Below are 26,269 nucleotides of genomic sequence, written 5' to 3'. Positions count from 1 at the left end.
TCTGAATTCTGAATGCTTCAACTTTAAGACATGGAAACGAGATGTGAAAATTACTTTAAACATAATAAATTTGGACTTATGCCTTCGAGAAGAAAAATCTGCTGATCTTATTCTAATATCAGAATTGTTGCCCAAAAATTCTTCATGCACATTGGAAAAATTCAAATCATCTTAGTTTCATTACTATGAACCGTTTAATTCCTGAACATCTTTTGATGGTTTGCCAAACACCTCAAATACTAATGAGTTTTTTTTTTCAAAGTACTAGAAAAACTATTTCACACTAGTGAAATCGCTAAAGCTGGACATCTTATGGATGAAATGGCAACCATTAAGTATGAAAAATAAAAGGAGTGCGAGATTTTATTCTGAAATTGGTGAATGTTCAGTCCAAGTTGAAAGATCATAATATTCCTCTTCCTGACTCTTTCATTATTCATCGAGCTCTTCATGCACTTCCTGCCTCTTTCAGTCTTATCAAGACAGCCTACAACACTTATAATAAAACATGGAGTTTTAGTGATCTAATTTCTCGTGTAGGCCGAAACAAGCAAACTAACAAAATGAAAAGAATGAGTCTTCTCACTTTGATTCTCAACTCAAGTCCAACAAAGGATAAAGAAAATATGACGAGAAACAATAACAACCAGAGGCTATGGATTTGAAGCCAAGTGAGAGGGAGTCAATCCTTACAGTGGACACTTATATTGGAGTGAACGTTATTTATGTTGGCACACTTATTCTTGAATTACAGTTTAGTGTTCAGATTGTTTTGAACAGTAATTACTTGATTCCTACTTTTAAAGTAATTCAGTTTCGCTTCCGCTTATAGTGAACCAATGATTTTCTTTTCGTTTAGCCAATTATAGTGTTGACCTTATGTTTGACTCCGAATAATTGGAAACTGTTTTTACTCTGATATTCTTTTCAAATTATCATTGACTTCCGTAGCTTTCTTTTTCAATATTGTGAATATTGTGGATAAGAAATCTTATATTAAGATAACATCCTTATTATTCTGGCACGATAAATCGGGTCATATTTCTAAAGAAAGAATTGATCGATTACTTCTAGCTAAAATTCTTTCTCCTGTTGATGTTTAAGTCATGTGATACTCATGGCCGATTATGCGGTGAAAAATTGACTAAAATAAGAAAGCGTGCTCACTATAGTCACTCTTTATAAGAGATTATCCACACTAACATCAGTAAACCTTATTCCAACACGTTGTGCAGCAACAAGTATTTTATAACTTTTATCGATATTTTTTCTTCTTATGGCCTCACCTACCTGATCAGAAACAATCCAACGCTTTTAATAAAGTCAAAATCTTTCGAAATGTTCTTGAGAAATCATTGGGAAGAGTCATAAAATTTGTTCATTTTGATCGCGGAGGAGAATATTCTGGTTGTTATATAGAATCTAAACAACACATGAGGCCTTTTGCTGAATATTTTCCAGAAAATTGTGTAGTTTCTCAATACAATATGTCAGGTTCACTGAGAAAAATGGCGTTATTGAAAGGAGAAACCGCACTCTCATGAATTAGTGAGAAGCATGATGAGTAGAACAAATCTTCCAGAGTTTTTATGGGGTGAAGCACTTATGACTGCAACTTATATTTTAAATCGTGTTCCCAGTAAAAATGCATTTCCCAAGACCCCTTTTGAGTTATGGGTAGGCGGAAGCCTAGTCTTAATCATCTTCGAGTATGGGTTGTCATATGAAGTAAAGATTTATGATCCTAATTTGAAAAAGTTAGGATCCGAGAACAAATCGCTCGTTATTTCATTGGTTATCCAATGCGCTCAAAAGGCTATCGTTTTACCGTCCCACTCGTGGTACGCGAATTGTTGAATCTCGATCGCTAAATTTACGGAATTTGATGTCTTCGAAAAATTCCTTCAACATCTCTTGAAATGGGGGAGTCCTCTAAAGGAATTTGTATTCCTATGTCATTTTCAAGAGATGATAATAGTAGTCTTAATCCTACTCCAGTTGGTAATGCTCCCATTGTTGATGAATACATTGCTCCCGATATCGAAGATGATGAAGGTCCTATTATTGATGAAGGGCCTATTAATGATGAAGCTCCTATTGTTAATGAGAATCCTGTTATTGAAGAAATTCCAGTTGTGGAAGATGTTATTCAAAACAATGATCAACAAAGAAGTTATTCCAAAGTACCTCCTCTAAGAAGATCTCGGAGACAAAAGAAGTCAACAAAGTGTCATGATAATTTTGTTTATCTTGGAGAAGGAGAATATGATATCGATCATTTTGTGGATCCTGTCACTTTTAGTGAAGACTTAATAGTCCACAATCTTCAAAATGGTTAGCTACTACGGATGATGAGATCGACTCCATGAAGAAAAATGGTGTATGGGAGCTAGTTTTATTACTCGATGGTTTTAAACCAATAGGTTGTAAGTGATTTTAAAGGCTAAAAGGGATAAAAAGGGACTGATTGAAAGGTTTAAAGCGCGTTTAGTGGCTAAAGGCTTTACTCGAGAAGGTGATTGATTAATCGAAACTTTCTCACTGTTTCCACTAAAGATTCATTCAGAATTATTATGGCCTTAGTTGCGCATTTTGATTTAGAGTTGCATCAAATGGATGTTAAAACTGCTTTTCTGAATGGAGAATTGAATGAGGAAGTATATATGTCTCAACCTGAAGGCTACAAGGAGAAAGGAAAAGAACACTTGGTTTGCAAGTTGAAACGATCCATTTATGGTCTCAAACAGGCATCTCGCCAGTGGTACTTGAAGTTTGACAAGGTTGTGACATCGTTTGGTTTCGTAGAGAACAAGTTTGATCAGTGTATTTATATGAAGATCAGTGGGAGTCGTTATATTTTTCTTGTTCTTTATGTAGATGACATTTTACTTGCATGCGGTGATTTGTCACTACTAAATGAGACCAAAAATTTTACACGTCTTCCAATTTTGATATGAAAGATCTTGGAGAGGCATCCTATGTTTTGGGGATTGAGATCCATCGTGACAGGAATCGAAAAGTTCTTCGCTTATCTCAAGAAGCTTACATTAATCGTGTGCTCAAAAGGTTCAACATGGATTTATGTAAAGCTGGTTCTGTTCCTATTCTGAAAGGGGACAAGTTCACTAAGCAGCAATGTCCTAAGAACGACTTGGAAAGAGGAGCAATGAAGAACATCCCTTATGCAAGTGTAGTAGGGAGTTTGATGTATGCTCAGGTTTGCACTCGACCTGACATAGCTTTCGTAGTCAATGTTCTTGGGAGATATTTATCTGATCCTGGCCTTGATCATTGGGTTGCAGCCAAGAAAGTTTTGAGATATTTGCAAAGAACGAAGAGTTTTATGCTTGTGTATAAGCATGTCAACAATCTTTAAGTTGTTGGTTATTCAGATTTTGGTGGTTATGTAGATGATTTAAAGTCAACTTCTGGCTATATTTTCACTTTTGTTGGTGCTGCTATTTCTTGAAGAAAAAAAAGTGTTAAATAGACTTTAATCGTATCATCTACTATGTATGTTAAATTTGTTGCATGTTATGGGACATCTTTGCAAGCTTTATGGTTAAAGAATTTGATTTTAGAGATACGACTAGTTGATCCCATTTCCTCTCCTATACTAATCTATTGTGATAATAATATTGTTGTCTTCTTTCAAAGAATAATGAGATTAGTAGTGCTTCTAAACATATGGAAATAAAGTATCTCACTATTAGAGACTTGGTCAAGAAAGGAGACATTGTGATAGAATATTGAAAGACCAAGTTGTTGTTAGCAGATCCTCTAACCAAAGGATTAAGTGCCATATTGTTTGATAAACATGTTTTTGATATGGGGATTTTATAATCTTTTGCTCCTTTGGATTAGTGGGAGTTTCTTGCTTTATCTTTTGAGATTACATTTATATGTAATTTACTTGTTAATGTTATGAACTATTTTGTGGGCCAATATTTTTTGATTATTGGATGTTTATGCTTTCAGTTAGGCTTTGTTATATTCTCAAGAATAATTGAATTGAAAGCATGTAGTTCATATCTTGTTGTGATCATTGTATTTTAAGTATATTTACTAAATGACAATGATATTTTGTTGGCTTAATTCTTAAGCAAATTTAGTGACACTGACTTATTTATTAAGTTGTGTATGTTTAATTTCACTGGCTTATTTATTAAGCATCACGGTATCAGTGAAATTGAGGACTGATAAGGATATTATGTTATTTTAAATTGATCACATGTTGAACATAATTCCTTACCACACTACTAGACTTATTGACCATGTCGATTTAATACTTTGGTATTTGTGATTATGAATGTCTTTTGTTGAGCTAAAAAACAATATGATTGTCATAGTTCATTATCAAAGGTTAAATTGGACCGGTATGTTGAGATGCTATCAGAGAACTATCAGTTTTTAAAGTGGCCACAAATGTTTTCTTGTTGTTCAACCCATGAGTCGTTTTCAAATAAAATTATTTTGATATATAATATATATGTATTAAAATCAATGTAGCCCAAGTGGGAGAATGTTAGACTTTTATTTGGGCTTACATTAAATTTTATTGGTTTTATTAAAACTTGGGTTGATTGGATAGTTCTTTGCTGTGTTAGCCCATGTTGTTGGTGATCAATTGTTAATGGGCTTAAGATACGTGAGTAAAGTCTAGGTGAAGCGAAGTGTGGGCTTTTCTAGTTGATGAAGCCTTTGATGAGCGAGCCCCAAACTAGGGTTTTGTAGCTAAGTCCCCTCCCTAACTCTATAAATACATATTGTCTCATCACAATTGTATACCTTTTGATAATCAGAGAAAATAAACTGCTTCTGATTTAGAGATCTAGGGAGGAAGACTTAGTTGATAGTATTGCACTATCAAATTGGAGTAACTGCTGTGGATCAATCAGAGATAATTGCTATGGATCAATCAGGTACACATACCTAATTATTATATCTTATTATTGTGTTCTATGTTATATACAAATAGATCTTGGGATAATTGTTATTTTTCTATCAAATCCTACTAGTTTTTAGTTTGATCTAAGAGTACTCATACAATATAAAAATATATAGTATACAATATAATATAATACAAGAGGACTATCAAATTATACTTATAATTTTAATCATTAACAACACTTTCAAATATGTGCTAGGAATTAACTATACATTATTAAGTCGAAAATGCATGTAATGAGAGTGTATCCCAAAAAATTGCCTCATGAATCATAGAAATTCAAATTTTCCAAAATTATTTATTGAAAGAAATTCTCTAGAAGGAATTTATTCATTTTTATACTTCAAAAAATATATTTTTTTTTATTTTTACAGAATTTTACACAGAAATCTCTATAGTAACTAACGAAACAACTTAAATCACAATTAAAATCCGTATAGCAACCCACATAGAAATTACCGAAACAACCCAAACTGTAAATTTAAAAAAAAAAATTAAAAATAGTATATGAGATAATTTCTTAAATTTATAGTTTAGGGTTCTCCCATAGTTTCTACGTGAGTTGCTATACGAATTTTGGTTGCAATTTAAATTGCTTCATTAGTTGCTATAAGAATTTTTGTGTGAAATTCATAAAAATATGAAAATAAAACTATTTTGAAGTGTAAAAAAAAAAACCAATAATAAATTACTATAAACGATGATGCGTTTGTTTTGTGGGAGAACAAAAGGAGAATTGATTATTGTAGGTGGGTTATTATGATAATTTAGAAGAAATACAGGGACTCTTTTATAATATCTGAAACTTTCACTGGATCTACGATTGTTGTTGTTGTTGTTGTTGTTGTTGTGTAAAGAAGAGAAATATCCATTAATCTCTGTAATGTTAATATCTTCTCTTCTTCATAACCATCTTTGATTTCATCCGATCTTCATTCTCCAGCTTCAGATTTCGAATATGGATCTCAACCAGGTGAGTTGACTCGGTTCTATCAGCTCTGCAACCTTCAATTTCAGCTCTTTTACTAGATACATATATCATCAAGGGTTTAATGATTTCTCTATGGTATATGAATTGATATCTAGGTTTTTCCGTATTATGGTTTAAACGATTTGTTCCTAGAGTTTTAAGTGAGAATGGATCTGGGTTTTAGAATTTAATTTTGGTTGTCCAATTGAGCTTGGCGAATTTGTTTGTTTGATGGGAAAACTAGGGTAAAAAGAGGGATTGACTTAATTCTTCGTTTAATTGTAGGAAGTTAGTGGGAGTTTGAAACTTCGCTAATGCTGTGTGTTCGCGTGTGTTTTCTTTGGTGCTTGAATTTGTGGCATTCGTTGTTAATTTGTCTTAATTTATGTTTTGATTGAATAGGAAATAGTTATTTGTGGATTTCTTTTGAGTTGTTGTTCAAGGGTTTTGAAGATGCAATGTGTTTTTAACAAGAACTTTTGTATAAAAAAGTTAGAACTTAATACATCAGTTAGACTTTCCAAAGAATTGATGGCAAATATCTTGGAGGGTAGCTCAAATGGTTAGGGAGGGATGTTGTTTGCTTCCACAGGGTCTGAGGTTTAAGTCTTCGTTCGGCACATACTTAGCAATTGGTATTGATTTCTTCTTTCAGAATATTAGATAGAAGAAGTAATTGATGAGAAACAGAAGAAAATAGATTGAAATGTTTTCAAAATGATAATAGATTGATTTTGTTATTGGAGTTTTAAAGATTACTGTGGAGCTTTGGTAGGTCTAATAATTGATAGATGAAAAAGATAAACACCATTCACATGTTAGCTAGTGGACATTTCTTTTGGTGTCTTGGAAGAGTTAGGGAAAGAAATCGATCGAACTACCCCTTTTTTCCTCGCCGAAAAAATTCTAGTTGTTGTTTTGACAATAACGAATGCTGGTTTTAACATGATTTTTCATGTGAACTGATGATTAATCTTTTTGTGCAGCCTGCAGGAGAGAACTATGCCAACCCACAAATATGCTTCTTTCATGTTCTTTTCAAGGTCTCGTGCATAAAATTCTGGAACCTGCATTTTCGTGTCTTCAAGATTCTTGTTTACATTGTCAATATAGTTTTGCTGATTTATTTTCTACCTTTTTCAGGCCTCAGCTTTGACGTTTTACATACTTTCTTCCCTCTTTTTTGATAGCTTTGTGATCATTTTTGTGGTGACTGTTCTTCTTGCTGCTCTTGATTTTTGGGTGGTTAAAAATGTGAGTGGTCGTATTTTAGTCGGATTGAGGTGGTGGAATGAAATAAATGATCTTGGTGAGAGTGTATGGAAATTTGAATGCCTTGACCAAGAGGTTAGTGTTAACTACCGTTCCTTTATATTTGTAAACTATTCTGCTCAATTATCTAAAAGTATGTATTTTTGGTTTTTATCATCATTTGACTTTTCGGCTCACTTGTTGGTTTGATTTTAGTCATTGGCCCGGATGAACAAAAAAGATTCATGGCTTTTCTGGTGGACACTATACCTTACGGTAAGCCAATGTAATTTCGATAAGGCAGTTGATCAATCATTATACCTTACCTCTAGTGGTTTAACACACACCAAATATGTGATACATATCAAATCAATATACATTGTTGGAACTAAAGTAGATTTGTACTGCATAACATCACGAAAGTAAAACAAACCAGATGGCTAATACATTTGCTTGCATGTTGGAAGAAGGACCTGGCTTGTGAGTCAATTATATTACTTGCTCCATTTGTTATAACATCTCAAGTTTCTTCCTTTGTGCTTTATAGGCTGTTCTTTGGATTTTGCTTGGAATATTCTCTCTTATAAGGTTTCAAGCTGATTATCTTCTGGTCGTTGGAGTTTGTTTAACCCTCAGTATTGCAAACATTGTAGGCTTTACCAAATGCCGCAAAGGTGTGCTAGCAAGCTAGTTCATTTAATTTTGGCTATACCAAAGTGTATATATATATATATGCTTTCATATACCTGTTTGTTTTTATCACACTAACATGGAGATGATGCCTTCTTCTGTCTCAGATGCAAAGAAGCAGATCCAACAATTTGCCACCCAGACCATCGCTTCTCGCTTTTCGTCTACCATACAATCAGCATTTACTGTTGTCTGAGCAACTACCCCAGGTGCAATGCAATGGGTGCATGTACTGTAAATGAAACACTATATTGGCCTGCATTAACCCGAGCTTCGTTACAGATACAAGATGGCATATTATAGAGATTTTTGTACACGCCTTATTGAGTTTTCTAATTGTTTGTTTGATAAACATGTTGAAGTTCAATTCAAGCTGCTTGTACATTTTCTCTTCGCACAAGCTTATTTTATGAATTTTTTTTCTTCTTCTTCTATAATTGAATGGACAGAGACCTGTGGCTTCAGCCTGGAAAAAGTCACTTAATCTAAACTCAGCTAGGATATCACTATCAGTTCCAAAAAGGATAAGAAGATAAAGATTACCTAGTAAACGACAATGGCCTTCAAACCAATGTTTAAATTAAGTTTTAATCATTGGTTTATTATATAGGGTTTTCTTCAAAATGAATTTGAGATCAATGGCCCTAATTGAATTAAAAGTACAGAGTTTGAAATAGCAAACTGTGTGGGGCATTGTTGTGATGTTTAAAAAATTTAGATTTTGATTGTTCAAAAAATAAAAATTGATTGGATGTAATGAAATGGAAAAGAAATAAGTTTTATTTTGTTCTTTCATTTGGTTACATTTTATAATATTATATTTTTACTATTTTGATGGAATGACTATTTCATTTTGAAACAAAATGCGAAACCATTTTAATGTATTATGAGAAAAAATTTAATGAATTTTTTATCAAAAAAAGTGATCGAGTTTAGTCTGAATTTGCTGTAGAAGTTGCTCCCGTTTCGGACTTACTTCAAGGAAAGATAGGATTGGACAATTCCGCCGGTTCTGTTCTAAGGTATTCCCTTTCATTAGCTACGCGAGGTTAGACCTTGACTGAAAGGAAAGGAGAAGGGACGAGTTGCTCTGATAGCATATAGAAGGCGGAGCTACAGATCGTAATGCTCCTAGAAAGGCATATTTCGAATATAGAGGAGTGAAAGTCAATTTTTTTTAATGCATTTTAAATTTTATTTTATTCTTATTCTTATATTTTCATTCATTCTAACTAAACGTTACCTAAATGAATTTGAAATATTAATAAGCATGCCAATTCTGGGTTTACACTCTTGAATATGGGAGTTTAAATATAAGATCATATAACTATGGACAGAATCTTTTTGGAGAAAAATGTCATTGAGTACTTGGTGGGCTTCTTTGTTTTGTATCAAAATGTAGTGGTTTGAGTAGGACCAATGTCAATATTTGTATTCTCTGTTTTGTTTCAGAGGGCGGCAAAGGTCTCCCAAAATAGTGGGTATTGTTATTCATATTCTTTCTAATCATTGAAATTTCACATTTTTTCTGTATATGAGTATTCCTAGCGGACTGTGTTGGTTTGTTGGGTTGATGATTATATTTAGTCTAGTCTATCTAGGGTTTATTAAAATGTTATGTGCTATATTATATTAGAAGGTGTATTTTTTGTTTTGTATTAGAGGGTAGAGATTCGAGTAGAACTAAGATTAACATTTGTATGTATATATGTGTATGCGTGTTTGTTTACACAGATATTTATTCTCTATAGTAGTGATGACGATCTACTAAAATAGTAATATTTATGTTCCTATTCCTTTTTATTGTTGAAATTCTATACTTTGCTATACTGGTATTACTACCGAATGTGTTGTGTTGGATATTGTATTTAATCTAAGACTCAAGTTGTAATTGATATAATTAAAAAAAAAATTGGAATAGGAAATAATAAATTCAAGTTGACAAAATGTATTAATTTAAGAAAGGTAAATATTATTTTGAATCCTGTGTTTTGCAAAAGTTATAGATTGGACTCTCTGTTTTGTTAAATGACAAAATGAATCATGTATTTTTCAAAATGGTAAAAATAAGACCTTAAGCTTAATTTTCAATAACTTTCTTTTTTAATATAACCAACTTGAAGATAATTCCTAACACGAATATATACAAAAAATGTAAACACTTTTGTCATAACATATTTAGACGGATTATTATTAAATTTTATTTTAATAAAAAATTAGTTAGGGTCATATTTTGTACAATTTTAGAAAATATATAGTCTATTTTATTATTTAACAAAAGAAAGGGTCCCATTAATAACGTTTGCAAAACACGGTCCAAAATGATTTAAGAATTAGATTAAAGTGATACAACTAACTCATCTTGAAATTAAGGACAGAATTGTGGTACTAATTTAATCCCAATTAATTAAATGCTACAACGACATGTCGTTTTTGTAGTCATAAGATCAATTACAAGATAAAAATGAAGAAAAATAACTTTCTTTGTTTTCTTCTTCTCTATCCAAAGCGATCTGTCCAGAGAGACAAGAGTAAACAATGTTGCAATGCATATTTCTACTCTCAGATTCCGGGTTGGTAACACATTTTTATCATTTTCCAATGATCCTAATTGTTTCGAACTTTCCATTTATTTATTTGCTGAATTACACATGAGATTGGTTTTTGTTTGTATTCATTCCAAGCATTTGATTTGAATTGGTTTGTCGGAGTTGGAGGAAGAAGATGATTGATCATGAATCGTATTTGAATTTGAATTTGAATTTCACAGTGAGGTTATGCTTGAGAAACAGCTCACCGGTCATCGTGTAGACCGCTCCATATGTGATTGGTTCTGGAACCACGCTCTTTCTCAAGGCGATTCCTCTAAGGTACCACTGCTAATTTTGGGTCTGCCAATGAAAATACAGATATTTAGGAGCTCAACTTCGAATAATTTTATTTCTGGGTCTGTAGCATTCATAAGTTTGTTTCTTGGATAATTGAAGTTAGAAATAATCAACTTTCATATTCACTCTCACTACTAAGAACAATAAATTTTTGATTTTTGATTTTGTACTTTAAAATATTTTATGTATGTGAAAGAAGATTTTAAGAGTTTATTATAAGTTTATTTAGGAAGGATGTGAAGAGAGAGAAATACATGAAAATAATGATCTGAGGGTTTGAGAAAAGAGAGGGAATGAATAAATACACATAGGATTTGTTTGGATGAAACCAAAAGTTAAACCCAAGAAAACTAGAAAACAAAACCAAACATGGTCAAAAAAGATCTTCTGCGTGGACCCCTGGCGCCCATGTGTGCATAAGATCGTGGGATCAACCGAGTCCACAGGCAATGCAAAATTGGGGCTCATTTGTTTTTATGTACTTTTTAGATTTTAAAATCTTGGTTTCTCATATTTCTGAATTACAATAGTTGGGTTTGGATTAGTTGGCTGTTGTTAGAATGAGATCAATGAACTTTCTGATATGGAGTTATTGTTTCTGTTCTAGTTGATATACTCTTGTTGTGTTCTTGGTATGTGTTTCTCTTGTATGAGATTTGCTTTTGATTGATAGTTACAACCAGTAATTGCTTCACCAACACACTATCTTTTCCAAATTCTTCGTGAGGGGATCACATTTTTAGCATGTACCCAAGTTGAAATGCCACCTCTGATGGCTATTGAGGTAGGGTTTAGCCACATGTGTTCGTCATTTGTAGTATGGAAAAATTCAGCTTCTTGACATTATACTATTTGGTGTATAGTTCCTTTGCAGGGTAGCTGATGTCCTTTCAGATTACCTCGGAGGCCTCAATGAAGATTTGATAAAGGATAACTTCATTATTGTATATGAGGTATTTTAACTACACTTATCTGATAATTTTGCTTGTCATTAGGAATTTGCAGTTTCACTGAATCTTAGTGCGGTTTCTTACTAGACGGTGTGTGAAATGTGAACACAAAACAGACCTCATGTTTATGGTTTTATACAAATATATCACTAATATTTTCGTTTACTTTTTCACTTTTATATTTCTGTTTTGTGTATAAAAGTAGTATTGGTAAACAAACCATAGTTGCTTGTTCATTAACCTCCTTGGTTTTTTGTACCTCTGGAATGCGAATACTTGAATTAGAGAAAAAAAGCTAGATGGAAATCTTTGAATTCAATTTTCCCCGACTATGTTACCAGGTTATGGTTGGTGGATCATTTTAGTCCCCAACTCCTGTTATGTGTTTTTCAGTCACGCCTGAATTGAAAATGACCACCCTGTTTATTGCAACATTTAGCTTTTGGATGAGATGATAGACAACGGCTTCCCTCTCACTACAGAACCTAATATCCTGAGAGAGATGATTGCTCCACCAAATATTGTTAGCAAGATGTTGAGTGTTATGACGGGTAACAGTTCCAATATGAGTGACACACTTCCTGGTGCAACAGCATCTTGTGTTCCATGGAGAACTACAGACACAAAATATGCTACTAATGAAGTTTATGTTGATCTTGTTGAAGAGATGGATGCAACTATTAACAGGTCTCTGTTTAATGTTTCTTTCAATATCTTCACATTTGGAATTGTGGATTACTCATTTCATATATACTTTTATTGATTTGAATCTTCATATATGAAAATAATCAGTACTATGGGCGGAGTCCCAACCATTTTAGATTACAAAAGATATATACTGATGTTTAGTGTTCAGGTTCATTCTCTTTACCCCTTTTGCAAAATATGCTAATAACAAAGGGGTTTTACTTAACATGCTGCATACTATTCTTCTCCTTCCTCCAGTTTTGATTTTAGTATAATGAGAAAAGTTAGCATTTTCTTATATCTTTGGAATCTATTTTTTGAATTTATACACAAATTTTTGCAATGCATTGTCAATGATGAGTATCACTTGTCATATACAAATTAGCATTTTCTTAGCTTGTATCTTATATTGCATGGTATTAACTAACATTAACCCAAATTCTCTGTTCAAATGCTGCAGGGATGGGAATCTGGTGAAATGTGAAATATATGGTGAAGTCCAAGTAAATTCCCATCTGTCAGGTCTTCCTGATCTGACCCTTTCTTTTGCAAACCCTTCTATTCTTGATACTGTAAGATTTCATCCCTGCGTCCGGTTTCGCCCATGGGAATCTGATCACATTCTTTCGTTTGTGCCTCCTGATGGACAATTTAAGTTAATGAGTTACAGGTGTGTGGTGTGGAGCAGACAACGGCACAATGAATACATTTATCTCCAATTTTCTTAAGTAATTACATCAGCATGATGACATGTTTATGCAATCTGAATATTCTTTTGCTTTTGCATCACTACAGGGTTAGAAAGCTGAAGAGCACTCCATTATATGTGAAGCCACAGCTGACTTCAGATGCTGGGACATGTCGTATTAGTGTGATGGTTGGAATACGCAATGATCCAGGAAAAATGATTGACTCCATAACTGTACAATTTCAACTACCTCCTTGCATTCGGTCTGCTGATCTTTCCTCAAATCATGGAACAGTCAACATTCTTGCTAATAAGGTACCCTTAGTGTGGCTTCGATCACAATTTTTCGTTATGTATATTTCTATGCGTCTTTCCTGTGATGGGAAACAAACTTAGACATGTTTGACATGTTTGTTTCTCTTGGAGCTTGACTAGTATAACGCTGTCAACTTGCTAATGCAGAAATGTGTTTGGTCAATTGAACGGATTCCAAAAGATAAAACCCCTTCAATGTCTGGAACATTAGTTCTCGAGACTGGATTAGAGCGGCTACATGTATTCCCCACATTCGAAGTTGGTTTTAGGATTATGGGAATTGCCCTTTCTGGTGTTAAAATAGATAAACTGGATCTAAAGAATCTACATACTAAACCTTACAAAGGTTTCCGGGCTCTTACGCGTGCAGGGGAATTTCAAGTCCGGTCATAGTCTAATGATGTACTCGTTTCATTTTCCGAATGCTGCATGGAATTGGACATATTTGTCTTGTAAATGGTGGGATCTGTAGTTTTATACAGATGTGATTTTTGTGGTCTGCATATTTTTTTGTTGCTTTGATTTGATTTTATTTCATTTTGGGGTCAAGGAGAGAACATAAGAAAGAAAAAAGAGGCAAATGTATTTATAGATTGCAGCCAGAAAGAAGGCTAGACTCTTGAATATTATGGTGTAAAATATCCTCTTGGATTGACAATTTTTCTCATCAACACATTTGGAAATGGTCGATCAACTAGAATAGTATTACATTTTCCAATCTAAATAGAGCTATAACTCGCCAATTAGTTTTGAGATAAAATACGTGAATATTTGTAATTAAACTTAATTGCTCGCTCCATCTAGGTATTTATTCTTTCCTCTACGCTCCATCATCTTTTGCCATTGGAAGCGTGTTAATTACAATCTCTTATTACAATCTCTTAGTTAACCTTCACGTTCGAAATTACATGCCGAAATATTTTTTTTCATAGCAGTATTCGTTATAGTTACAGTATCATCCCTGTAAATTTTTTAAAAATTCCAAATAGTTTAGAATACCAAAAATAGAATTCTTGATATTCCAATTTACCACGCGCGTTTAAAAAATTTCAAACGTATTTTCAACACTATAAACTATTCGAAAATTTTCAAAAATTTACAGGGATGATGTTGTAAGCATAACGAACACCCCCGTGAAAAAAAAATTAAAAAAAAAAATTCCGACATATGTTTTCGAGCATAGAGGTTGACTAAGAAATTGAAACAGAAGATTGACACTAGCACTCCTCTTGGCATTGAATATTGTATGAAAAATTCATTAACAAGAATGCATATCTCATTCAAACAATCAACTATCTGGCCACAGATGAAGTTTAGAAAGGACAAAAAAGCTACATAGATAAAAGAGAAAAAGAATAATGCTTGTTATTACATCATGGTGTTAAACAGTCACCTTGTTTACTCTAAAGGAATCCATAACCTGGCGGAGATCATTTTCCTCTTCTTCAAAAACATTTTCAGGTGTTTGAAGTCTCAGCTCGTATAAACGATTGTTTTCAACTCCTAGAACAGAAAGGTATCGCCTATTCCATTCGAGCCTAGGTACTCGGTCTTGGGGCATAACAGCTAGCTCATTGCTGCTAGCATACGATTTAATGTTTACCTGGTGAAAAGACAAGGTCCAAAACAGTTTTTAAAAGGGCATGAAACATTTGATTCACATAGTTTGGTTACCACAAAAATGACATCAATAAAGGAAATTCTAATCTGCTAAACCCTTCAATAATTTTACTATGGTGTTTTATTTGATGTATGAGCTTGAAAACTAACACCAGCTAACTCATCTTCCATATGGAATTGACATTTCAATACAAAGTATATGTTACCTCAACTTGATAATATAGTCTCCCATCTTCAGCAACTCTTGATGATGTTGTAAGAATATTTGATTCACGCCTAACGCCTAGTCTCGTTGACATAAACTCTGTCAGATACTGCTTCAGTACTTTCTTTGCAGCCTCTTCTGGTGGACCTAAGTCTTCAACACTCTTGTACTTGGAGGATGATGGAGAGGACAACTCGACCGAGACATTTTCATCAAGAACATAAGGATCTCTGAAAAATATGTCTGCTCCAGCTCCTCGAACTGGAATCCAATTTTGAGGGTACTTCAATGAATAACCATCAAAAGTATCTATGTATTCTCTGAAGGCAACAGATTTTTGAGCAAATGCAGTATCAACTGACACAACTTCTGAGAAGAGGTAGCCTGACAAGATCAATGCCATTGCATTCCTTCTAGGAATTGCAAAAGCTTTAGTCTGATTATATATTAGACATGTAAACCATTATCAATGTTCAAACATAGAATGCCACTCCATGATGAAACTTGTATGATTCATCACTAAACAACAAAGTTAGAGAAAGTTTATGCTTATGAATGCCCCCTTAAATTATAAATGAGTATAGTGAATATCACCTGACACTTCTCTTTGGCATGAGATTCTGGGCACTGCTTTTCATTGACTTGAATGGCATCCATCATAAAAGTCCTTTTTGCACTAGAAGATGTGATACTTAATCCTCCTTTGGGCTTGATCCATACCTTTTTCTTACACTGCAACTGCATACAGGTGACATTAATACATGAACTATGTCCAAGTAGATTCAAGGAAAATTCTTAAGAAGCTTGAACATTCCAATGGGACTGATAAATTTTAAAACAAGACAAATTCACTTTGTCACAGAAGTTTAAAGACATGTCAAAGTCAAATAGAGCAAGTTTTCAGTTCCTGAAACTCATTCCCAGTAAACTTTTATGCCTACACTACAAGGCACTTACAAGTAAGAAGCTCCTCTAATCTCATTACAGGTATGTGCTTTTGTTAGAATTCAAAAATGTGGTGGAGTAAGATACACAGCGTTCCATTTCAAAATCAATTGGCAATAAGAGGAGTAGTCAATGGAATGAAGCTCCCACATATTGTCAATGTGACTCTCTAACAAGTTAGCTTTCTCATTACAAAATTGATCAAAAATTTGCATAAATAGTTTGTAATATAAGAAAACACTAACTACCCAAAACAAGTCATGAATTATAAGACCTCAAGACTAACAATTTCTAAGGAGAGTGATTAGTAAACCCCAAAAAAACAAATAGTTTTCAGTTGAATGAAACCCAATAACCCAAGACACAAGGCAACTGTTAATAAGCTATAAATATAAAGAGAATTTGAATGGAATGGTCCTAAAATGGATAAAAGAAATAACATAAAGCAATTATAGGCCATGCCCAGATAAGATAAACATTCCAAAACACTATACCTTGACTTGAGTGTGGAAACCAGCACCATTGAAGTCGTAGAGTGAAGAAGGGAGACGAGAGGGACATGGGTTTTTGTGGTGTTGATGATGCTGTACCACCACCAACTTTGCCATGATTTACTTTGGATTAATGTATATGATTGTATGCAATATATCAAAAGAATTCTGCTTAATTTAGGATTTTTATGTACAATTCAGAGCCTCAAACTGAAACACACTTGCATTACATCATTATTATTATCCTCAGCTTCTTCAGCCTCTGGAACGAAGTAGATAACTTAAGGGGACTTTACAATCCTCCGTACAACTCGTCCCAAAATGGAAACTGAAAAATGGGCTGTGTTATCACATTTCAAAGGAAGCTAAAAGCCCAAATAATTGTTCTTAGCCCATGAAAAATTATAATGGAAATTATATGAAAGGGGTAAGTTCAAAAATACTACTTTTATTAATCAATTAATCAAATTTACTTCTATTTTCATATTTATTTGAAACATACCTCTTTTTATGTGTATTGTACCTAAAATATCCTGACATAAGAGAGTCACATGGAAAGTATCTTGAAATGACAGGGGCAAAATTGGTATAATATTTAAAAAAGAGGTAAAAATGATAGACTTTAAAAAAGAGGGTAAAAATAAAAGAAGACAATATAAAAAGAGTATAGAGTGTAAATGTCAATTATATACTTTTGTTATATTTGTTAGCTAGAGAATGTCTATAGTATACGAGAGGTGTGTATAAATCAATCTAATCTAATGATAATCGACCACCAAATATTAGATATTCAGCTGTAATCGAATCAGATTGAATGTTATTTTTTAATATCTAATTAGATCGGATCAGATGTTAGATGAGATGTTTAAAAATTTAATACATCCAACATTCAATCGAACTAATTAATATTTTTATTTAGTTTGGATGATTAATTTGATTTTACATTATTATATGTAAAGAAATATATGTATATATAAAAATTAACATTAAAATTTTACTTTTTTTATTGGATAGATCCAATCCAATCCAATAAATGCTAGATCAAAAATATTGGATGAATTCGATCTGATCCAAAAAAAAAATATTAGGTCTAAAATATTAAATAAATCCGAATTAATTTAATAGATATACATGAAATATATCCAATGGATGTTGGATCGATTGGATGAATGAGTGAATTTGATTAGATTAAATGGTAAAATTTAACATCTATTGGATCGAATCTGGATAGACCTACAAATATTGAATGTAGTCTAATGAACACCCATATGTACACCCTCAGTAGACTTATCTAATTTGACATTTGTGAGAGTTTTTTTTTTTTTTCTAATAATCGTCTATGTTGTAACTATTTAAGGTCACTTATAAATCTTTAAAAAATTTCAAATAACTTACAGTGTGAAAAATAAATTTAAAATATTTTATTGCATGCGTGACTGTTTTTTTTTTAATACTCATGGTAAATAATTATTTGAACTTTATTTTTCGATATTATAAATTATTTAAAAAAAATTACAAGTGGTCCGAAAATTAAAAAAGTGGAAGCAAGAAAATAGTAAATGCATTTATATTTTTACAATATTCTATAAGTGTTTTCAATATTGAATACTTATTATTTAATTTATTTATTTTTCAGAAATAATTGGTGGAATTGGTGATATCAGAATTGAGCGATATTTTCACTTCGAACCGATGAAGGATTTATATTCTATGATATTTGTAGTTTGTGCACGCGTATTTATTAAATTAGCATGTATTATCATTATTTGATGTTAGACTTATGTTACAATTTGGGTTGGACTTATGTTATAATTTAGATTAGATCTATGTTACAATTTATGTTGGATTATAATAATTTGAACTAATATATTTGTCGATTCATTTGGATCAAAAATCATGTTTAATTTGTTTTAATAATTGGATTGGATGGATCCAATAAATTCAATTAACATTGGATTAAAAATATTGGATGGGAACAGAGTTGAAGAAATTGAAGAACAAGAGAGATTCTCTCTCGGTCCAGCGTTATGAAAAGGTGAAAAAGGAGCTTTTTTTGGTTTTGGATCAAAAGAAAGCGTTTTGGAAGCAGAGGGCAAAGCAATTTCAGTTGAAAGAAGGCGATCAAAATAGTAAGTACTTTCATCGGGGTGCTAGCAATCGTCGAAGTTTCAACCAAATTTCGAAGCTTAAAGATTCAAGTGGTAATTAGAAGGAGTGGGAAAATGGCCTTGCTGATGTTGTTGTGGATTACTTCTCGACTTTATTTAATACTTCGAATGTGGATTGTGACACTGTGATCCGATGCATCCAAAGAAAGGTTACTTCTCAAATCAATGAAGACCTTATTCAGCCTGTTGTTGCAGAGGAAGTGAGAAAAGCTATATTTAGTATGCATCCCGATAAGAGTCCTGGTCCCGATGGTATGACGCCTGCGTTTTATCAAAAATGATGGAACATTATTCAGGTTGATGTTGTTGCGGTGGTTCAGAAATTCTTCTCTACGGGTCAGTTTGATCAAGGTTTTGGAGATGCTAATGTTGTCTTGATTCCGAAAAAGAAACTCCCTGAAAGTATGGTTGATTTGAGGCCAATTGCTTTATGTAATGTATTGTACAAGATCATTACTAAAGTTTTGGCTAATTGCATGAAGCCTCATATGGATCGAATTGTTTCAGAATCTCAAAGCGCCTTCATTCCGGGAAGACTTATAACTGACAATATCTTAGTTTCCTTTGAGGTGCTCCATTATTTGAAGAGGAAAAGGAAGGGTAAGGAAGGGTTCATGGCACTAAAACTCGACCTTAGTAAGGCTTATGATCGCATCGAGTGGACCTTTTTGGATTCGGTTCTAAGGAAGATTGGTTTCTCTGAAAAATGGATTTCGTTGGTAATGAAATGTGTTAATTCGGCCAAGTATAATGTGATTCATGGTGGTAGGATTTATGGGGCCAATTACTCCTAGTCGAGGTATTCGTCAAGGAGATCCGTTGTCACCATATATCTTCATTCTTTGTGCGGAAGGGCTATCAGCCTTGATTAAAAGATATGAGGATATGAGCTTCATTCACGGTTGCAAAGTGGCAAATGGTGCCCCGAAAGTATCTCATATGCTATTTGCAGATGACAGTTACCTGAATCGCAAAGCCACCACTCTCCAAGAAGCTACTCGAGTTAGAGAAGTCCTCAATCAATTCGAGGCTGCTTCGGGCCAGAAAGTGAATTTGGGAAAGTCATCTATTTTTTATAGTACTAATACCGTGAGCCATGTTAGAGAGGAAATTAATACTCTGCTTCAGATGCCACAAGCAGATGAAAGGAGTATGTATCTGGGTCTTCCTAGTACTATGGGACGCAATAAGTCGGCTGTGTTGGGGTTTTTAAAGGATAGAGTGCGGAAAAAACTCCAAGGTTGGGATTCGAAAGTGTTATCTCGTGCTGGTAAAGAGGTACTAATCAAATTGGTAGCGCAATCTCTTCCTAGCTATGCTATGAATGTGTTCTTACTACCATTGGAGATTAGTAGAGATATCGAGAGTACCATGGCTAGATTTTGGTGGAAGAGTTCGTCAAAGGATAATAAAGGCATCCCTTGGATGTCTTGATAGCGTATGTGCCATAGTAAGCACAATGGGGGTCTTGGCTTTCGTAATCTTCGTGATTTCAACTTGGCCCTTTTGGGTAAGCAAGTGTGGCGTTTCTTAACAAGACCTGAGTCTCTGGTATCCAGAATTTTTAAAGCACGCTACTTTCCTAATGGATCCTATCTCTCAGCTACTATTGGGAATAATCCAAGCTTCGTGTGGATGTGTGGGAAGCTCAATCTCTAGTTCGTGCGGGGATTCGATGGAGTGTTGGTAATGGCTCTTTAATTAATGTACTGGATGAACCGTGGCTACCATCACGAACTAGCCTTTTGTGATTTCTTCTCACCCGGCTCTTCAACATGACAAGGTGTGTAATTTAATGATTATGGATAGATCCTACTGGGATGAAGAAATTCTCTAGGATTTATTTGAGGAGAGAGACCAAAGATTGATCAAGCAAATTCCTCTATGCTCAAACTAGTCCGTGGACATTCTCTGCTGGTTTAGTGAGTCAACTGGTGTTTATTCTGTGAGAAGTGCATACTAGTTGCTTCAATCAATGAAAGGGTTGGCTACTGAAGTCAATACATCAGCATTTTGGAAAGTGCTTTGGTCTCTAAAACTACCACCTAAAATAAAGAATCTGATGTGGAGGGTCGGTTCCAAATGTCTTCCAACTCTTGCACAACTTGCTTCAAAGCATGTTCCTATTAACACTCGATGCCCTCTGTGTGAGGAGTTAGATGAGTCAATTACACATATCCTGCTGACTTGTAGAGTGGTTCAACAGGTTTGGGAGAGAGTGGGCATCGGCACAACAGTGGCTGCTGCAGGAGGGGATTTTCTGGACTGGTGCGCCACTGATTTTATGAATTTGACAGCAGAAAATCAAAGCCTAGCTGCTGCTCTTTGCTGGGCAGTTTGGGGAGTAAGAAATGATGTTGTATGGCAAGGGAAATCGGTTAATACTTCATCTATAGTTGTTACTGCTAAGAGCTATCTTGATCAATGGCAACATGCTCAAAAAACTCAAATTGAGTCATTATGGGCCGATCTTCAGCCTTATGATGGTATGGAGCATTGGCTTAAACCACAGATGAATAGCATCAAGATCAATGTGGATGCAGCTATTTTTGAAGGACATAATCGTTTTGGGTGTGCTTTTGTTGTGCGGGACCATAATGGAATGCTTATTGAAGGCTATTCGAAATTGCACATAGGCAATATTGCTCCGGTTGTTGCTGAGGCGTTGAGCTTTCGGGAAGCTCTAAGTTGGATTAAAAAACCAACCGAATAACTCTGTTTGGGTGGAGACCGATTGTCTCCTAGTTGTTCAAGCTTTGAGAAGCTCGACCAACTTATCTTCCCACTTCGGTTGTGTGATTCAAGAGTACAAAGCCATGTGGCAAGTTTAAGTAATGTGTGTTTTTGTTTTGTTAAGCAGTCAGCTAATAGGGTTGCTCATGAGTTTGCTAGAGCATCTTTATTATATCCTGATTGTACTTTTATTATGGATAATATTCCAACTGAGTTGTTGCCTATTTTGGTGACAGACTTTCAAGGTTAATAAAAGTTTGATTTTCCTTAAAAAAAAAAAAATATTGGATGGATCCAATCTGATCCAATAAATATTGGATCAAAAATATTGAAGGGATCCGATTCAATATAGGGATTCATCCATTAGATAGAATAGATCCAATCTAATAATTTATTGGATCAGTTCGTTCAGTTGAGCGTATGGTATTGGATTGAATCGGTTGGAGAAATCTAACATCTAATGTATAATTAGATTGGACTGAATGAGTAAAAATATGGGATGTGGTTTAATGAATAATTTTATTTAAACTAAATATTTAAATTCAAAATAAATATAATCAGTTACATATATTTATAAAATATTTAAATATTACTATGTTAATATTTAAAATAGTAAATATCTTATTTAATTAATACATTATACAATTTCATCCTTATTAGCCAAAATAATCATAAATTAGCAAAATATATTTTTCGGTAGACATAGATTATATTTGGTTGAAAAATACTCCCTTCCTCTATTTTTTTTTTTAATAGAAATACAATTTTATTACTTGAATTCATTCAAAAAAATTTCATGTAAACTACTCGAAATCGTAGAATCTGAATAAGTACAACCAATATCTACACATGAAGCTAGCTTTAGTCAAATGGTTATTCAAACTAAAAAGAATCTATCTACACTCTGAAATGGGAATTTCAAAAATAGAAGTCATATCTAACGAACTTCGGATAGCTTGGATCGTGACCAAACTGTTTGACTCCAGCACCACATCATGCTGCCATGTTTCTTTCAACCAACTCAACACCTCCTTAACCTTGATAGCTTCAACAAGAATAGGATCAATCACCCCCATCCGGCTTACTGTCCGAGCTATAATAATCTGACCAGAAGAGTTTCGTACTACCCAACTATGCCCATACTTATTCAGATTGCTAAAGATAGTTGCATCGATATTGATTTTAATTGTATTACCAACTAGTGCAATCCAGTGCTCATGCTTTTCACCGTCTTGTAAGGAAAATAAAAAGGAACCAAAATTTTTATCTTGAGCACAACTTCATTGATTAAAACTACCCTTAGCCAATGAAATTACCTCTTTAACAGTCATATTTTTATCATTTCACACCTTGTCAAGTTGTCATTGTGCACAGACAATAACACCCAACAAAGCATAACAACTCTATGTTTCATTCCAAAATTCTAACATTGAAATCTATTATGAAGTTACTCCTAAAAGAGTTATTACTAATCTCTATCACTGAAATACCTGCCATCCGCCAGGAAACAAAAGCAAACGAATATTCTACAAGACAATGAGAAATAGACTCTCAAACTCGCAAGCAATTTGGACATAACAATGAGAGAAGAAGAACATGTTTCATGTTTAATTGAACACGAGTAGGAAGATAATTAAAAGTAGTCCTCCAAATTAAATTCTTGACTTTAGGAAGTAATTTTAAATCTCACTACTCTTTTCAAAAAATAGAGTTACCAATTCCAACTAATTCTCTTTTAAGCTATTGAAGAAGTCAATACACACTTTTGACCGAAATAGACCAAAACTTTCACCATTTTATTCTCAAATATTGTGAAATATAAAATAATACAAATTAATGCTCAAAATAAGTTTTAGGTCTCTTTGCAAAAATATCTTTAACAACCTCTTAAATTTTTATAAAATTGGAGACCTTTTAATTTATCAAACTAATGTGATCCGCAACCACAAATAGATTCTCTTTCTTCGGAAGCTTTATTTAATGTTGTATGGAGTGACTTTGATTGTTATATATCAGGAAATTTTCTAAAATAATAAAAAATATATATATTTAATTTAAGAAAATTTTACAATGCACCCCCTTAAAATAGGTATATTGATACATTCTTATCTGTTTTAGAATCCGGAATAATTTTTTGATCAAATTTTTTCTCATAGTCATGTACGTTATAGTTATTTAAGACATCCTGCAAAATTTTAAGAAATTCGAAAAGGTTTAACATGCCGAAAATTACGTTCAAACAACGTGTTGCACGTGTGACTATTTTATTTTATACGCGTATAAAATAAACTGTTTGAACATTGTTTTCTATATTGTAAATTATTCCGAATTTTTCAAAATTTTGTAAGATATCTTAAATAGATATAACGTATATGAATATGAAAAAAAAATTAGACTAAAAAATTCTTCTAGGTGCCGAAACAAGTTAAAAGTGCATCAGTACATCCATTTTAATGGTGTGTATTATAAAATCACTCTTTAATTTATATTTGTAAGCATTTTATTTGATTTGGGTATCAATATTCCTTTTAAGAAAAAGAAAACAAAAAGAAAAGAAAAGAAAGTTGCATTGGGACATGAAAAGTATGGATAAGAAAGCCCTGACACGTCACCACCTCTATCTTGCTTTCCGTTCATTCTGCCGCACGTGCAAATTGTTACACTTCAAATATCAAAAGCATTCTATCCACAATTATACCTCAAATTTAGCACACATTTTTCTTCTAAAAAAAAAAAAAAAACTATAATTACTTGTGCGGCTGAGCTAGTAGAAACCAATTTCTTTTTGTCGTGGAAGGATAATATACATACAATAAAACCATTGTTAATATTATTTTAGATTTTTTATTTTGTAAAAGTTATTAATTGAATTTTTTATTTTGGTAAGTAATAAAATAAATTTATATTTTTTAAAATAATATAAATAGAATTATAAATTGATTTTTTTTATTAAAATAAAATTTAATAAAAATTTGATTTTATAATAAAATTGTTTATAGTTTTTATATCGGTACATGTTAAGAATTGTCTTCAAATTAATTATATTTTAAAAAAAATTATCGAAAATTAAGCTCAGAGTTTTAATTTTGCTATTTTAGAAAATACAAGATCTTTTTTGTCATTTAACAAAATAGAAGGTCCAATCTGTAATTTTTACAAAATGTAAGATCTATTTTGGGTGGCGTTTGGTTAGAGGTAATGAAATAGAATGGAATGAAAAGGAAACAATTTTCATTCCATTCATTTGTTTGGTTGCATTTAAAATCATTGGAAAATCATTCCGATAGAATCGTCTTTCCATCATTTTGGTAGAATGACTATTCTATTTTGAAATGGAAGGAAAGATCATTCCAATGCAAGATTTAAAAAATTTAATAATTTTTTTATCAATTTTTTATGCATTTTAAATTTTATTCCATTCCATTCCTATTTTAATTCTCATTCCCATTCTTATTCCTATAATTTCATTCCTCCTAACCAAACGTCATTATGGTTCAAAATAATATTATATGTATAAAGAATATTGGTATTTAGTACTTGTCTAGTGTTATTATAATTTGTTAATAATATCTTTAAAAAATTATTATCTTAAATTATATAAGATTTGATACTTAATTATACCAATAATAATATAAATGCGGAAGAATGAAGTAAACATCACTAAGACAATTTACCATTTCTATCTGTAATAAACAACTAAAGAGTCAAAAGTACTATTTTAATAAATCATGTATGTATGTTAAACATAGCTAGATATTTATTGCCTCAATCGGTAGCACCCACCACCACATACACAATTAACTTTTTCTTTTCCCAAAATATATTGTAGTCCAATACTAGATTTCATAATAAAGTATCATATGAATTCTGTCCCACGAAAAATAAAAAAATTCCTAGGATAATATTAACTAATTCCTAATGGTGGTGTGGTGTCTATATAGGAAATGATTTTGCACAAACTTTATTTGTGTGGCAACAATTTTTTTTTTTTTTATTTAAGCGTTTATATATTACAACCATATATAATAAATTACGTAGCAACAATTTAAATACGAATATAATAACACTAAAAATAATTTGGCTTATAAAATGCCAATGCAATACTATAATACTAAAAATAATAATTTATTTTACAACAAATCAATACGATACAAATACTATACAAAATTTTGCAAATACAATATGAAAGTTATGCGAGTCGACTGTTTTTATAATTTTTTTGTGTTAGCAATTTTCTAATAAATTTAAAACTTCTACACGACATGAATATCATACACTAATATAAATTATTAATATTACACTAATAATAATATAACACCTTACATTCAATATTTGTCATGTTGGGAAGTCTTTAGTACAATCTCTTTCTCAACCTTTGCATTCAAAAAAAATACATGCCAAAATACAATATCATTTTTGTAAATTTCTAAATAAATCTAAATAGTTTACAGTATGGATAATAGAGTTCCTGACATTCTACTTTACTAATCAGTATAAAAAAAACTTCAAATTTGTTTTTGACATTGTAAATTTTTTGAAATTTTTTAAAAATTTAAAAAGATAGTGTTACAGCTATAATGAATACTGGAAAAAAATTTAGAAAAAAATATTAACATATATTTTCAAATACAAAAGTTAAGAAAGGGGTTGCGACTTATTTTGTAAGTATAGTAGTATGTGCCTAGTGTGTTTTGTCTGGTATCAATATATAGTGGTGATT

The 26,269-nt window shown here is 32.5% G+C and overlaps 3 protein-coding genes across 5 annotated transcripts; 2 read left to right on the top strand and 1 right to left on the bottom strand.

Annotated features, from left to right (window-relative positions):
• Positions 1 to 5,669: 5,669 nt before the first annotated feature.
• LOC115720988 (Golgi apparatus membrane protein-like protein ECHIDNA) lies at positions 5,670 to 8,252 on the top strand. The gene is made up of 6 exons (XM_030650212.2): positions 5,670 to 5,921; positions 6,905 to 6,961; positions 7,062 to 7,265; positions 7,386 to 7,445; positions 7,717 to 7,843; positions 7,967 to 8,252. The coding sequence occupies exons 1-6, from the start codon at positions 5,907 to 5,909 to the stop codon at positions 8,053 to 8,055; spliced, it is 552 nt and encodes a 183-aa protein (XP_030506072.1). The 5' UTR covers positions 5,670 to 5,906; the 3' UTR covers positions 8,056 to 8,252.
• A 2,056-nt stretch (positions 8,253 to 10,308) lies between these two features.
• Positions 10,309 to 14,081, top strand: LOC115719741 (AP-3 complex subunit mu). Of its 2 annotated transcripts, none has more exons than XM_030648917.2 (8): positions 10,309 to 10,432; positions 10,630 to 10,729; positions 11,421 to 11,531; positions 11,611 to 11,700; positions 12,137 to 12,384; positions 12,845 to 13,054; positions 13,180 to 13,387; positions 13,535 to 14,081. In XM_030648917.2, exons 1-8 carry the CDS (start codon positions 10,398 to 10,400, stop codon positions 13,778 to 13,780), a joined length of 1,248 nt encoding a protein of 415 aa, XP_030504777.2. In that variant the 5' UTR covers positions 10,309 to 10,397; the 3' UTR covers positions 13,781 to 14,081. The 2 variants fall into 2 exon arrangements, with proteins under 2 accessions (XP_030504777.2, XP_060964823.1); XM_061108840.1 differs by having other exon boundaries at positions 10,372 to 10,432; positions 10,544 to 10,729.
• A 564-nt stretch (positions 14,082 to 14,645) lies between these two features.
• Positions 14,646 to 16,961, bottom strand: LOC115721383 (psbP domain-containing protein 1, chloroplastic). Of its 2 annotated transcripts, none has more exons than XM_030650667.2 (4): positions 16,652 to 16,961; positions 15,807 to 15,950; positions 15,214 to 15,648; positions 14,646 to 14,990 (listed from the first exon to the last, which is right to left on the bottom strand). In XM_030650667.2, exons 1-4 carry the CDS (start codon positions 16,763 to 16,765, stop codon positions 14,769 to 14,771), a joined length of 915 nt encoding a protein of 304 aa, XP_030506527.2. In that variant the 5' UTR covers positions 16,766 to 16,961; the 3' UTR covers positions 14,646 to 14,768. The 2 variants fall into 2 exon arrangements, with proteins under 2 accessions (XP_030506527.2, XP_030506528.2); XM_030650668.2 differs by having other exon boundaries at positions 15,807 to 15,944; positions 16,652 to 16,934.
• Between the last annotated feature and the right edge of the window lie 9,308 nt (positions 16,962 to 26,269).

The sequence above is a fragment of the Cannabis sativa genome, chromosome 2, assembly GCF_029168945.1.
Source record: "Cannabis sativa cultivar Pink pepper isolate KNU-18-1 chromosome 2, ASM2916894v1, whole genome shotgun sequence".
NCBI classification, from domain to species: Eukaryota; Viridiplantae; Streptophyta; class Magnoliopsida; order Rosales; family Cannabaceae; genus Cannabis; species Cannabis sativa.
The sequence above is the reverse complement of the archived record's forward strand: the minus strand, read 5'-3'. Positions and strand labels throughout refer to the sequence as shown.